General features: G+C 39.7%; 1 protein-coding gene across 1 annotated transcript in view; it reads left to right on the top strand.

Annotated features, from left to right (window-relative positions):
* IL12RB2 (interleukin 12 receptor subunit beta 2) overlaps positions 1 to 15444 on the top strand; it is an 84311-nt gene that overhangs the window by 52096 nt on the left and 16771 nt on the right. Inside the window, exons 10-12 of the mRNA XM_004280762.4 lie at positions 7810 to 8010; positions 11393 to 11491; positions 11582 to 11740. Coding sequence (XP_004280810.1) covers positions 7810 to 8010; positions 11393 to 11491; positions 11582 to 11740 — 459 coding nt within the window. The remainder of the gene's footprint in view (positions 1 to 7809; positions 8011 to 11392; positions 11492 to 11581; positions 11741 to 15444) is intronic.

Genomic DNA, 15444 nt, shown 5'->3' with positions numbered 1-15444 from the left:
TCTCTAAAATTACAAGATAAAAGCAAAAAAAAAAAAAAGCATAAGATTTAATTCAGAGATTGAAAAGAGAAGATATTTTAAGTGTACAGCTAATAAGATTATTACATGGAAATTTTAACAAGGGCAATAGACAAATTATTAGAACTAATTAGAGAGTTTAGCAGGTCTGCCAGAATAAGAATAACATACACAAATTAATACTGGAAAAAGCAGTAGAAAATAAGATGCCATTTAAATTGCAAACTAATAGTATAAAGTGTCTAGGAATTAACCTAAAAAAGAATGCATTAAAACTTTAAGGATGAATTTTTGAAATTCCATTAAAAGATATAAAAGGAGACCTAAATAATTTCAAATAGCATATTTATAAATGGGACAATTTAACATTGTCTAAATTGAGCTATAAATTTAATATAATTCCAATAAAAGTACCAGCTGAAATTTTTGAGGACTCTGATAAACTGATTCTAAAAGCTATATGGAAGAATAAAGTTTCTTGAATACCCAAGACCACTTTGTAAAAAGAAGAGCGAAATGAGGAGGGACTTTAACCACCGAATAGTCAGGTGTCACAGAGCCTCGTAATGTAACCAGTGTGTTCTGGTGAAGAAGCTGACCTAGACATAAACCCATGAATGTGTGGAACTTGGTGTGGGACAGGGATGAAACCACATTTGGAAAAATGGACTCACTGTGTGGAAAAAATAATAAAGTTTATTCCCTTAAAAAAAATATGCTTTAGCTAGATTTGGATTAAAAACCTAAATGTGAAAGGTAAAACCAAAAGCCAATGGGAGGAAATGTAGTTTAGTATCTTTGTGACCCCAGAATGGAAGGATTTCATAAACAAGACTCAAAATACACAAACTGTGGATAAATTTACCCACATCAAAGTATGTTTGTGCAACAAACACATCACAAAGTTTTCAGAGATTGAAAGACTGGAGTGAGATATATTTGGTGTTGAAAACTAACAAGTGATTAATATCTAGAATATAAAAGCTATTTCTGCAAGTCAGGAAGAAGACAGGAAACACAACAGAAAAAATGAGTGAAGTATGAGAAGGGGAAAGTCACACAGCTAGTAATATGGGAAGAGAAGCTCAGCCTCATAAGAAATCAGAAAATGAAAATAAAACCACAATTAAATACCACCTTACATGTACCAGATTGGCAAAATGAGAAAGTCAGAAAATACCAAGTGCTGGTGGGGAAATGAGAACTTCTTATGCTTTTCTTGTTGGAGTGTCAACTGACTGACTATTTTAGAGATCACCCTGGCTGTATTTAGTGAAATAGGTGAATTTAGTCTATAATCAAGAAATTCTGTGCATTTAGAGAGAGAGAGAGAGAGTCACTCTTTTTTTTTTTTTAATTGGAGTATAAAATAAATGCAGAGGAAATAGGCAAACTACCTGAAAACGAATTCAGAGTAATGATAGTAAAGATGATCCAAAATCTTGGAAATAGAATAGAGAAAATACAAGAAACATTTAACAAGGACCTAGAAGAACTAAAGAGCAAACGAACAGTAATGAACAACACAATAACTGAAATTAAAAATACTCTAGAAGGAATCAATAGCAGAATAACTGAGGCAGAAGAACGAATAAGTGAGCTGGAAGATAGAATGTTGGAAATAACTGCCACAGAGCAGATAAAGAAAAAAGAATGAAAAGAATGGAGGACAGTCTCAGAGACCTCTGGGACAATAGTAGGCACACTAATATTCGAATTATAGGCATCCCAGAAGACAAAGAAAAAAAGAAAGGGTCTGAGAAAATATTTGAAGAGATTATAGTTGAAAACTTCCCCAACATGGGAAAGGAAATAGTTCATCAAGTCCAGGAAGTGCAGAGAGTCCCATAAAGGATAAACCCAGGGAGAAACATGCCGAGACATATAATCAAACTAACAAAAATTCAACACAAAGAAAAAATATTAAAAGCAGCAAGGGAAAAGCAACAAATAACATACAAGGGAATCCCCATAAGGTTAACAGCTGATCTTTCAACAGAAGTTCTACAGGCCAGAAGAGAGTGGCAAAATATGTTTAAAGTGATGAAAGGGAAAAAACCTACAACCAAGATTACTCTACCCCGCAAGGATGTCATTCAGATTCGACAGAGAAATCAAAAGCTTTACAGACAAGCAAAAGTTAAGAGAATTCACCACCACCAAACCAACTTTACAACAAATGCTAAATGAACTTCTCTAGGCAGGAAACACAAGAGAAGGAAAAGACTTGTAAAAACAAACCCAAAACAAGAAAATGGTAATAGTAACATACATATCAATAGTTACCTTAAGTGTAAATGGATTAAATGCCTCAAACAAAAGACACAGACTGGCTGAATGGATACAAAAACAAGACCCATATATGTGCTGTCTACAAGAGACCTACTTCAGACCTAGGGACACATACAGACTGAAAGTGAGGGGATGGAAAAAGATATTCCATGCAAATGGAAATCAGAAAAAAGCTGGAGTAGCAATTCTCATATCAGACAAAATAGACTTTAAAATAAAGACTATTACAGGAGACAAAGAAGGACACTACATAATGATCAAGGGATCAATCCAAGACAAAGATATAATAATTGTAAATATCTATGCATCCAACATAGGAGCACCTCAATACATAAGGCAGATGCTAACAGCCATAAAAGGGGAAATCAACAGTAACACAATCATAGTAGGGGACTTTAACACCCCACTTACACCAATGGACAGATCATCCAAACAGAAATAAATAAGGAAACACAAGCTTTAAATGACACATTATACCAGATGGACTTAGTTGATATTTACAGGACATTCCACCCAAAAACAACAGAATACACTTTCTTCTCAAGTGCACACAGAACATTCTCCAGGATAGATCACATCATGTGTCACAAATCAAACCTTGGTAAATTTAAGAAAATTGAAATCGTATCAAGCATCATTTCTGACCACAACGCTATGAGACTAGATATCAATTACAGGAATAAAAACTTTTAAAATGCACACATATGGAGGCTAAACAATACGCTACTAAACAGCCAAGAGATCACGGAAGAAATCAAAGAGGAAATCAAAAAATACTGAGAAACAAGTGACAATGAAAACACGACGACCCAAAACCTATGGAATGCAGCAAAAGTAGTACTAAGAGGGAACTTTATAGCAATACAGTCCTACCTCAAGAAACAAGAAAAATCTCAAATAAACAACCTAACCTTATACCTAAAGCAATTAGAGAAAGAAGAAGAACAACAACAACAAAAAAAAACCCAAAGTTAGTAGAAGGAAAGAAATCATAAAGATCACATCAGAAACAAATGAAAAACAAATGAAGGAAACAGTAGCAAAGATCAAGAAAACTAAAAGCTGGTTCTTTGAGAAGATGAACAAAATTGATAAACCATTAGCCAGACTCATCAAGAGAAAAAGGGAGAAGACTCAAATCGACAGAATTAGAAATGAAAAAGGAGAAATAACAACTGACACTGAAGAAGTACAAAGGATCATAAGAGATTACTACAAACAAAGTATATGCCAATAAAATGGACAACCTGGAAGAAATGGACAAATTCTTAGAAAAGCACAACCTTCTGAGACTGAACCAGGAAGAAATAGAAAATATAAACAGACCAATCACAAGCACTGAAATTGAAACTGTGATTTAAAATCTTCCAACAAACAAAAGCCCAGGACCAGATGGCTTCACAGGCGAATTCTATCAAACATTTAGAGAAGAGCTAACACCTATCCTTCTCAAACTCTTCCAAAATATAGCAGACAGAGGAACACTCCCCAACTCATTCTACCAGGCCACCATCACCCTGATACCAAAACCAGACAAAGATGTCACAAAAAAAGAAAACTACAGGCCAATATCTCTGATGAACATAGATGCAAAAATCCTCATCAAAATACTAGCAAACAGAATCCAAGAGCACATTAAAAGGATCATACAACATGATCAAGTGGGGTTTATTTGAGGAATGCAAGAATTCTTCAGTATACTCAACAATCAATGTGATATACCATATTAACAAACTGAAGGATATAAACCATATGATAATCTCAATAGATGCAGAAAAAGGTTTTCACAAAATTCAACACCCATTTATAATAAAAACTCTCCAGAAAGTGGGCATAGAGGGAACTTAGGTCAACATAATAAAGGCCATATATGACAAACCCACAGCCAACATCGTTCTCAATGGTGAGAAACTGAAACCACTTCCACTAAGATCAGGAACAAGACAAGGTTGCCCACTCTCACCACTATTATTCAACATAGCTTTGGAAGTCCTAGCCACAGCAATCAGAGAAGAAAAAGAAATAAAAGGAATCCAAATTGGAAAAGATGTAAAACTGTCACTGTTTGCAGATGACATGATACTATACATAGAGAACCCTAAAGATGCTACCAGAAAACTTCTAGAGCTAATCAAAGAATTTGGTAAAGTAGCAGGATACAAAGTTAATGCACAGAAATCTCTTGCATTCTTATACACTAATGATGAAAAATCTGAAAGAGAAATTAAGGAAACACTCCCATTGACCATTGCAACAAAAAGAATAAAATACCTAGGAATAAACCTACCTAAGGAGACAAAAGACCTGTATGCAGAAAACTATGACACTGATGAAAGAAATTAAAGGTGATAGAAACAGATGCGGAGATAGACCACGTTCTTGGATTGGAAAAATCAACATTGTGAAAATGACTATACTACCCAAAGCAATCTACAGATTCAATGCAATCCCTATCAAACTACCAGTGGTATTTTTCACAGAACTAGAACAAAAAATTTCACAATTTGTATGGAAACACAAAAGACCCCGAATAGCCAAAGCAATCTTGAGAAAGAAAAAAGGAGCTGGAGGAATCAGGCTCCTGGACTTCAGACTCTACTACAATGCTACAGTAACTAAGACAGTATGGTACTGGCACAAAAACAGAAATATAGATCAATGGCACAGGATAGAGAGCCCAGAGATAAACCCACGCACTTATGGTCACCTTATCTTTGACAAAGGAGGCAAGAATATACAATGGAGAAAAGACAGCCTCTTCAGTAAGTGGAGCTGGGAAAACTGGACAGCTACATGGAAAAGAATGAAATTAGAACACTCCCTAACACCATACACAAAAATAAACTCAAAATGGATTAAAGACCTAAATGTAAGGCCAGACACTCTAAAATTCTTTGAGGAAAACATAGGCAGAACACTCTTTGACATAAATCACAGCAAGATTTTTTTGACCGACCTCCTAGAGTAATGGAAATAAAATAAAAAATAAACAAATGGGGCCTAATGAAACTTAAAAGTTCTTGCACAGCAAAGGAAACCATAAACAAGACGAAAAGACAACCCTCAGAATGGGAGAAAATATTTGCAAATGAAGCAACTGACAAAGAATCTCCAAAATTTACAAGCAGCACATGCAGCTCAATATCAAAACAACAAACAACCCAATCTAAAAATGGGCAGAAGACCTAAACAGACATTTCTCCAAAGAAGACATACAGATTGCCAACCGACATGTGAAAAGATGCTCAACATCACTAATCATTAGAGAAATGCAAATCAAAACCACAATGAGGTATTACCTCACACCAGTCAGAATGGCCATCATCAAAAAATCTACAAACAATAAATGCTGGAGAGGATGTAGAGAAAAGGGAACCCTCCTGCACTGTTGGTGAGAATATTAATTGATACAGCCACTTTGGAGAACAGTATGGACGTTCCTTAAAAAACTAAAAATAGAACTATTATATGACCCAGCAGTCCCACTACTGGGCATATACCCTGAGAAAACCATAATTCAAAAAGAGTCATGTACCACAGTGTTCATTGCAGCACTATTTACAATAACAGGGACTTGGAAGCAACCTAAGTGTCCATCGACAGATGAATGGATAAAGAAGATGTGGCACATATATAGAATGGAATATTACTCAGCCATAAAAAGAAATGAAATTGAGTTAATTGTAGTGAGGTGGATGGACCTAGAGTCTGTCATACAGAGTGAAGTCAGAAAGAGAAAAACAAATACCGTATGCTAATGCACATATATGGAATCTAAAAAAATGGTACTGATGAACCTAGTGGCAGGGCAGGAATAAAGATGCAGACATAGAGAACAGACTTGAGGACACCGGAGGGGAAGGGGAAGGTGGGACGAAGTGAGAGAATAGCACTGACATCTATACACTACCAAATGTAAAATGGATAGCTAGTGGGAAGCATCTGCATAGCACAGGGAGATCAGCTCAATGCTAGAGGGGTGGGATAGGGAGGATGGGAGGGAGGCTTAAGAGGGAGGGGATATGAAGATATATGTATACTTATAGCTGATTCACTTTGTTGTACAACAGAAACTAACGCAACATTGTAAAGCAATTATACTCCAATAAAGATATTAAAAATTTTTTTAATAAATTGGAGTATAGTTGCTTTACAATATTGTGTTAGTTTCTGCTGTACAGCAAATTGAATCAGTTATACATATATATATATATTTTATATATATATATATATATATATATATATATATATACACTCTTTTTTAGATTTCCTTCCCATTTAGGTCACCACAGAGCACTGAGTAGAGGTCCCTGTGCTATACAGCAGATTCTCATTAGTTATCTGTTTTATATATAGTAGTGTATATATGTCAATCCCAATCTCCCAGTTCATCCCACCCACCCTTTCCCTCCTTGATAACCATAAGTTTGTTTTCTAATCTGTGACTCAGTTTTTGCCCTGCAGATAAATTCATCTGAACAATTTTTCTAGATTCCATATATAAATGATATATGATATTTGTCTTTCTCTTTCTGACTTACTTCACTCTATATGACAATCTCTAGGTCCATCCACATTGCTGCAAATGGCATTATTTCGTTCCTCTTTATGGCTGAGTAATATTCCATTGTATTAATATATATGTACCACATCTTCTTTATCCATTCCTCTGTCGATGGACATTTAGGTTGCTTCCATGTCCTGGCTATTGTAAACATGAATATCGGGGTGCATGCATCCTTTCAAGTCATGGTTTTCTCTGGATATATGCACAGAAGTGGGATTGCTGGGTCATATGGTAGCTCTATTTTTAGTTTTTTAATGAACCTTCATACTGTTCTCCATAGTGGCTTTACCAATTTACATTCCCGCCAACAGTGTAGGAGGGTGAGAGAGACACTTTTGCACAGGCACACATGAGGACATGCTAGAGAATGTTCATTGCATCCTTGTTTGTGTTGGCAAAAAGTTGGAAGGAAGCTACTGCTTGTCACTTGGAGACTGGACAAAGACAGGGTTGAGGCAGCAGTCTGAAGGAATGAGCTGGATTTTCATATAGCAGCAGGATGGATGTATCCTGGAAACATAATGTTGAGTGAAATAAAAAGTTAGCAAATGCATTAGATTTACTCCAAACATGTTTCATGAAAATTCAACACACCAGCATAAAGCAACACTAATTCTCAAGGACACATATATATGTAAATAAACATATGGGAGGTGGATGAGACGGATGCATATTATATTCACTAGAGCAGGTACCTTTGGGGACACAGAAATGGGAAGTGAAATGGAAGGTGAAGGGGAAAATAGTTTCATAAATAACACTACATAGGGTCCTGGCACTGATCTAAGAAGCTGGATGAACAAAATCTGTGAACCTGAAGTTCTTTAAAAGAAATCGGTTCTTGCTACAACTTTGCTGGGTTGAGTTGTTGTTTTCTATGTCTTTATCCACTGTGATTTTATTTTTACCCCTCCCCCTCTTTCCCCATAAAGGGTTGCTGGCTCCTCAACAGGTCTCAGCAAACTCAGAGGGCGTGGACAACCTCATGGTGACATGGACACCTCCAGGGAAAGCTGCCGCTGCTGTGCAGGACTATGTGGTGGAATGGAGGGAACTCCATCCGGGGGCCAGCACGCAGCCCCCTCTAGGCTGGCTGTGGAGTCCCCCCTACAACCTGTCTGCTCTGATTTCAGGTACTTAATTATTCACCTTCCTTCTAGAGGGTTTCTAAGTTCATGTTTTTTGAGGAAATTGCAGGTGGGAACCCAGAGTCATGCCTTCAGTTACAGGCAGCTGCATGAGAAGAAGGATAGTGTTGACCTAGAGCCCATCAGGATGCACCACTGCAGCCATAGAAGACTCACTGATTAACTAAAAACTCTAGAATTTATGGAAAACTTATGTGCCTGATACAGTGCCGTATAAGATGACTGAATAATGAACCCAACAAGCATGGCTGAGAGCTAAGTAGTAGCCAGTCAGTGTGATGGACACCTTGCATTTGGGAGTTCATTTAATTTTGAGAACAGTCATGTGTAGCACGACTTATTATACCCATTGTACAGATGAGGAAACCAGAAGATCTTTCATTTCCAATTCTGCTACTTACTAGTTGTGTGATAACAAATCCAGAATTATCTATATGATAATTGGTGTCTCTAGTCCTCAAATTCTGAATCTGTCAGTGGTTAAAATCAAGTGATAGAAAGTGTCTGAAAATGTATTCAAATAATTGGACAGAAGTTAATCAATGCCTTTTCTTTTTTTTTACAATTTCATTTTACCCTTGGAGCAAGCACATCCTAAATTTCTGTATCATACAATATGAATTTAAACGAAAAAGAAATCTCACAAATAGTCAGCCATTCAATCCTGAGCATAAACCACATTGGACAATTGGAAAACAAGGTAGCCAGAGGCTCATTTAATCATTTTTATAAATGATTGCTGTGGTGCACATCTTCCTCCCGTCAGAGTCTGACACTTGCCCTTTAGCTTTCATCATATCAATCCCTAAATGGGGCTTGCCATTCCTGACCAGTGAAAAGAATCCTTAACCTCTTCTCTCAGAGGAGAGATCTAGTCCTAGTCACACAGCAGGCAGTTGACATTTGCCAAACAAACATTAAAGGGCAAAGTCTCAGGTTTATTTTTTTTCAAGTTCTTAATTCACAAACTCTGAAGTGTCTTACTCTGTCTGTTAGCCACAGTCAGCTTCTTCTTTTTTTATTTTTTTATTTTTTTATTTTTATTTTTGGCTGTGTTGGGTCTTTGTTGCTGCACGCAGGCTTTCTCTAGTTGCGGCCAGCGGGGGCTACTCTTCGTTGCGGTGCGCGGGCTCCTCATTGCGGTGGCTTCTCTTGTTGCGGAGCACAGGCTCTAGGCGTGCAGGCTTCAGTAGTTGCAGCAGTGGGGCTCAGTAGTTGTGACTCGCGAGCTCTAGAGTGCAGGCTCAGTAGTTGTGGCGCACAGACTTAGTTGCTCTGTGGCATGTGGGATCTTCCCGGACCAGGGCTCGAACCCGTGTCCCCTGCATTGGCAGGCAGATTCTTAACCACTGCGCCACCAGGGGAGCCCCACAGTCAGCTTCTAAGATTGTTTTGTGTTTAAAGTACTCAGAGGCCTCCCTTACTTACCGATGAATATGTTACCAAAAACCTATTAGTGAAATTCTTATTTTAATTTTCCCAAAGAGAAATGGTATTATTTGCATATCAAAGTTAGGTTAGTTAGGGCTTCCCTGGTGGCGCAGTGGTTGAGATTCCGCCTGCCGATGCAGGGGAGGCGGGTTCGAGCCCCGGTCCGCGAGGATCCCGCATGCCGCGGGGCGACTAGGCCCGTGAGCCATGGCCACTGAGCCTGCGCGTCCGGAGCCTGTGCTCCGCAATGGGAGAGGCCGCAGCAGTGAGAGGCCCATGTACCGCAAAAACAAAACAAACAAACAACAAAAAAAAGAGTATGGGCTTCATCCACCAGCAGCAAAGGCTAAGGAATTTTTGAGGTAGGGAGCAGACAATGATTAGGGGGTGTTCATGTAAGAATTAGCCAGTAAAACAGGAGTTCTTAAGCTCAGAACTGGGGAACAAGCTTGCTAGGGCTCTGCTCTTCATAGAAAGGAAAATGTCAGCTAAGTTATGGAGCCACATTTTCCTCCCTCCTCCACTAAGGGTAGGCTGTTCATAAGAAGGAACCCACAACTTCTGATGCAGCAGCTCCCCAAGGCCTCTGCCCTGAACTCACACTTTGCATGGCAAAATGCAACGAAACCATTTGCCTAATGAGCTCATCTGGAACTCCCACATGGCACGGTGGTTCGTGGGTCCCTTCTAGAACTAGCGACAGAGCAGCCAGGCACCAGCCCCTCCCAAATGAAATGATTCCATATTCCGTGTTGCCCTCGGAGCTTCTGGGTCTGGAGGCTACCCACAAAGTATCCTTGGATTACAGGACTAAGCTGATTGCAGCCTCGCTCCATTTCACTCGGTTCATGGATACGAGTTGGAACTCACCCATGGTGTGAGTTTTGATTTCCTCGTGGTCCCTTCTGACGGTACTGGTTGCACTTCTGCGCTTCATATACTACCTACTTGCTGGAATATTTAAGGGACAATGGATTTTTATATAACACACACACTAGTAAATTATTTTGTGATGTAAAATTCTTCTTCCCAAAAAAGAAAATGTTAAACCCTAATCAATTGTCAGTGTAGGGGACCAGACCTACCTACGGCAGGGCATTGAACAATATGGGAGAGAGTCCTTACCCTGACCACATGAGACTACAGTTAGGAACCTAACAGAAATCATCTTTTTCCTTTAAACTTCATTGGGAGTTTAAAGATATGTCATGGGCAGTATCTATGAGAGGGGACTTTTCTTTACAGGAAGTAGAAATCTGAGATTCATGGAAATAGGGAGTTCGGGAAGGGAAGAGTGACTTGCCAATAAACTTCATGACTGACAGAAAACTGCCAAGTGTGGCACTTTAAAAGCTAGGAAGGAGGGCTTCCCTGGTGGTGCAGTGGTTGAGAGGGATGCAGGGGACACGGGTTCGTGCCCCGGTCCGGGAGGATCCCACATGCCACGGAGCGTCTGGGCCCATGAGCCGTGGCCGCTGAGCCTGCGCGTCCGGAGCCAGTGCTCCACAACGGAAGAGGCCACAGCAGTGAGAGGCCCGCGTACCGCAAAAAAAAAAAAAAAGCTAGGAAGGAGTATTAACATTCCCAGGTATCTTCCTAATCTTCCAAGCTGTGAAACAACTGAGATCTGAGTGGAACATGGTACGAGGAGTGGGGGAAGGGGGGGAACAAGGGGATAGATTGCACTGAGCACCCCTGATTAGTCACGCCTGAATGTATCATCCCATGTTGCCCTGTCAGAGCCTGATAAGCATCTAGGGAATTAGAAGTGCTATGTCTGCAAAACATCACCCTTACTTTTCTGTAAACAGCAAATAATTTATTTGTAAAAGTCAAAGTTTTTCCTTGAAGGTGAGTTTTGTTTCAAAAGCTGTCTGTGTGCTTTTCTTTAAATCCTTGTTTCACCCGGAGTAGCGTCTGTCTTTATGTCTTGCAGAAAACATAAAACCCTACATCTGTTATGAAATCCGCGTGCATGCACTTTCAGGGGACCAGGGAGGATGCAACTCCATCCGGGGTAACTCTAAGCACAAAGGTGAGTCTTGGGACCTTTTGCCCAATTTTGCTGTAGTTTAATGGTTTGGATTTGGAGGGTGACAAAAGCCTCCTGTGTTCTACTTCACAGCACCACTGAGTGGCCCCCACATTAATGCCATCTCAGAGGAAAAAGGGAGCATTTTAATTTCATGGAACGAAATTCCAGCCCGGGAGCAAATGGGCTGCATCCTCCATTACAGGATATATTGGAAGGAACAGGACTCCGATTCCCAGCCTCAGCTTTGTGGTATGTGTGAGAAACAAAGCCAGCAGGGTCTTTCTTGTTTAGATGTTGGGAAAACACAAGGGTGTGCAAGTGCTAGCACCATACCAGGCACTTAGGAGGTGCTCCATAAATATATGTGAAATTAATTGAATGAAGAAAAATAGACATCTAAACACACACACACGCTCACACACACAAAGTTACTGAATATGTGTTACGTGCCAAGCAAATTGAAGAAATGAAGTTACTGGACGAGGCTTTCAAGGAGCTTACTCATATGGGGAGACAGCATTTCAAAAAGCAATAAGCGTGCTTTGATACTATTATATAGACCCTTGAGGCTTGCAGGAAATGCATTTGGAGAATCTTCGAATCACCACACTTGCAAATATCATCATAGCATATTATTTTCTCCTTAAATGGATAAAATACAATTTAAGTAACTCCTTATGACCCGTAATTATGCTGTAAGACTAAAGCAATTAAATTCTGGCTGGAGCATTATCTCAAATGGTTTCATCACTCGTTCACCGAGCAGTTCCAAGTCACTTGCCAGATTTAATGTTCTAATCTTTGATTTACTCAGTTTTGTTTTGTTTTTCCTGGCTTGAGCTTCCCTTTAGTATTTCATAGGCAGCTGGCTTTCTTTCGGGAGCATTTATCATAAAGAAGCAACCATTTTATTCCTTCGTGAGAACTATTAGGTCCAAGAAGAATGTAACAAAGCCAGCCTGAGATGTAGGTGTCAGAGGGCTGCCTGCAGAGTGATTTTTACCTGGGAAACCTGAGGAATTGGTCCTCTCTCTTGACCTTAGATCTGCAGTACTGCTTCTCTAAAAGTTATGACTTTTAAAGCTAATTAATTTCTTATTACATAAATAATACTTGTATATAGTAAAAGCATTCAAATAGTTCAAAAAGATATAAAGTGGAAATTATCCCTTCCTCCATACTTAGGCTGTTAGCAGTTCTTTGTGTGTTCGTCCAGAAAAAAACTTAATGCATACACTAGCATACATTTGGGATAAACATCTGTATTCTGATCTGCACGTTACTTTTGCCTCTCAATAATGCATACTGAGATCTTTCCACATCAATCCATGTGGACTTGTCTCATTCTTTTTTTAACAGCTTTATAGTATTCCACTGTAAGATCTTAAAATAATCAGCTTAATAATCCACCATTGTTAAATACAGCAGATCACTGAACAGAACTGCTCCCCATTGTCGGGGTCAGTTCTGAAATGCACCAAAGGTGATGAATCAATTGATCTCGTCATGAGCCATTTGGAATACTTCATATGAAATTTGCTCCCCCCCACCAATTTTTCATTTTGACAGAATTTAAACCAAGATACTTATTTACAACAAGATCAACATGGTTAGATGGTTCTTAAATCTGCTCTTGTAGATGTTGAAGAAATTACCTACCTTTTTTGCACCAAATCTGATGAATCTAAAGTCTGTGTAAGGGTATTTTAAAATAAGTTTAAAGGGGAAGAGGTGCAGGTTCAAAGCCCTGTTTTGTACCAGTTTTAGATGGTTTCCCTTTTAGCACTTACAGATGAACAAAGACCTGTTCCCTATCTTCAGAGAGCTCACAGTGTACCCAGGGAGATGGAAAAGTACACAAAAGTGATATGTAAGTGCTGTAATCAAGGACTGACACCTACTATTGCATTGGGCAACCAGAAATCATTGGCAAATCCACAAGTGCCATTTCTAGAGAGTGGTAGAGGGCAGTAGGTTGAGGAGGAGGGAAAAAGAAAGCAGAGAGGCTCCACATCAGCAAAAGGAGGATGGAGTTCCGAGGCGTCTTCTGTCACGGCCCCTAACAGCACAAGCAGGGTGCAGTAGGAACACTTTGCCTGCCTGGGCAGGTGAGCGGGGTAGCCCTGGGGCGGGGCATCTGCATTCCCCAGGTGATTTGGGTCCACAGCCACTCCTCTGGAAGTTTGTTGATACTGCCATGTGCACTGCTCTATGGGCACACACATTCTACTTATCACTTGGCTGTTTTTGCCAACATGAGGGCAGAAGCCATGGCAGTTAGCTCACCATTGTCTCTCCCTTACCTATAATACAGCCAAGCACCCAGTAGGTGCTTAATAAAAATAGTATTTTTTGAGTAACAAATGGGTTAATACTGCCGTGGGCTTTGTCAAACCAATGCAGATGTTTAGATAAAAGCTGATTTCCAGGCGCCATGCAGCTGTTTTGCCTGGTACCACTTGACCTTCTTACTGGTGACCTTTCAGATGATTGGCAACCATCACATCTCCCTAAACTGGTGCCTTTGTCATTTAACCACCTTAAACCTAAAGTTTCAGATCCAAGAACAGAATGGCCTCCTTTATCTCTGCCAGAGATCACAGCCCAGACAAGGCAGCAGAACCAGTATTTCCTGCATGACTTCTTTCTTCCTTTACTCGCCTCAACCTATTTGCCAGCCAAACTGCTGACACCATCACCCTCCTCTTGGCTTCCCCCATAGTTTCTATTTTTATTCTTCAAATATACACATGTGCATGTATCTGTGTTTGCGTGTAAACTTTTTTGGCCCAACAAATCATTCAAACTCCTTCCCTTGTGTTCCAACGGCTCATTCACTCCTGGAGTTAAGGATGCCCTAACACAGTTGGACGACTGACTCCCTGATGCTCGCCTATGCTTTCCTGCAGAAAGATGAGCAGAAAGTCTCTCCCAAATTATTGTTTTAGTCCCCTGCCTTGGGAATAAGAGACATTTTAGTGTAATCATATAGCTGAAGTCTGTGCAAGCAATTTCATCAGGTTAAAGTAGGCTTGGGAATGTTCCACATGGTACTTTTCCTCAAAAGGATGTAACATATAGAAATTGCTCTGATAGTCACAGCTGTTACATGATCTGCTCAGGCCTCAGCTCCTTTGGGTGGAGTGGATGCAATAATACAGGGTTCCATCTTGCTGGTCACACATAGTAAGTAGGGGTGAGTGAGTGTAAGGGGTCTGTTTTCCCTACTAGATGGTGAACTCTTTGAGGCAGATTCTGTGCCTTGGGGCCTTGTCCAGGGCAGACACTCAATAAATATGTGTGACTGTTGAAATAAATTCAGCAAACAAGGTCAAGATCTGACTTGCCCTGGGGTTTGTGAGACAGTAAATGTTGAGGCACAAAGTGCTGAGTTCTAGTTTCCACTTTGATCACCAGCACACACACGAGTCTGCTGAGCAAACCAGTAGGCTACACCTGTCAAAGTTCTTGCCTCGATTTTATAGCCCCCCTTAGTTTTTGAGAGGTCACTCCAAAACTCACACCCAGCAGATCCGTGGAGGAGGAGACTGCCTATTTACTAAAGGCTACCGATATTCCTATCTCTTGGAGGAAAAAAACAGCATAAACACATTGCTCAAAAACCAAAATCTTACTTGCTGAGAACCTGCAGGGGTGTTAAAAGCATAAAGAACTGACAGTCTAGCCTTGAACTACCAAAATAAATCTAAGTACCATTGTTCTCATTTTTTAGATTTTATGTCAAATTGAAGCAGATCAATGATTAAACCCACTAAGACCAGTACCCAGAACTTACCAAAAAAGAAAGTCAGAATTAATAAATGTTATTAAATGTCTATTTCATTAATTGCTAAACTTAGCTTGCTTAAAAATTCCATTGAAAATAATTTGTACATTTAGTTTCCTCCCCAGGAGTTCTCAAATATACCTGATAAATGTCGGAAACATTATAG

This window comes from Orcinus orca, chromosome 1 (genome assembly GCF_937001465.1).
Source record: "Orcinus orca chromosome 1, mOrcOrc1.1, whole genome shotgun sequence".
NCBI classification, from domain to species: domain Eukaryota; kingdom Metazoa; phylum Chordata; class Mammalia; order Artiodactyla; family Delphinidae; genus Orcinus; species Orcinus orca.
Note: the sequence above shows the minus strand (reverse complement) of the source record. Positions and strands in the feature narration are given on the sequence as shown.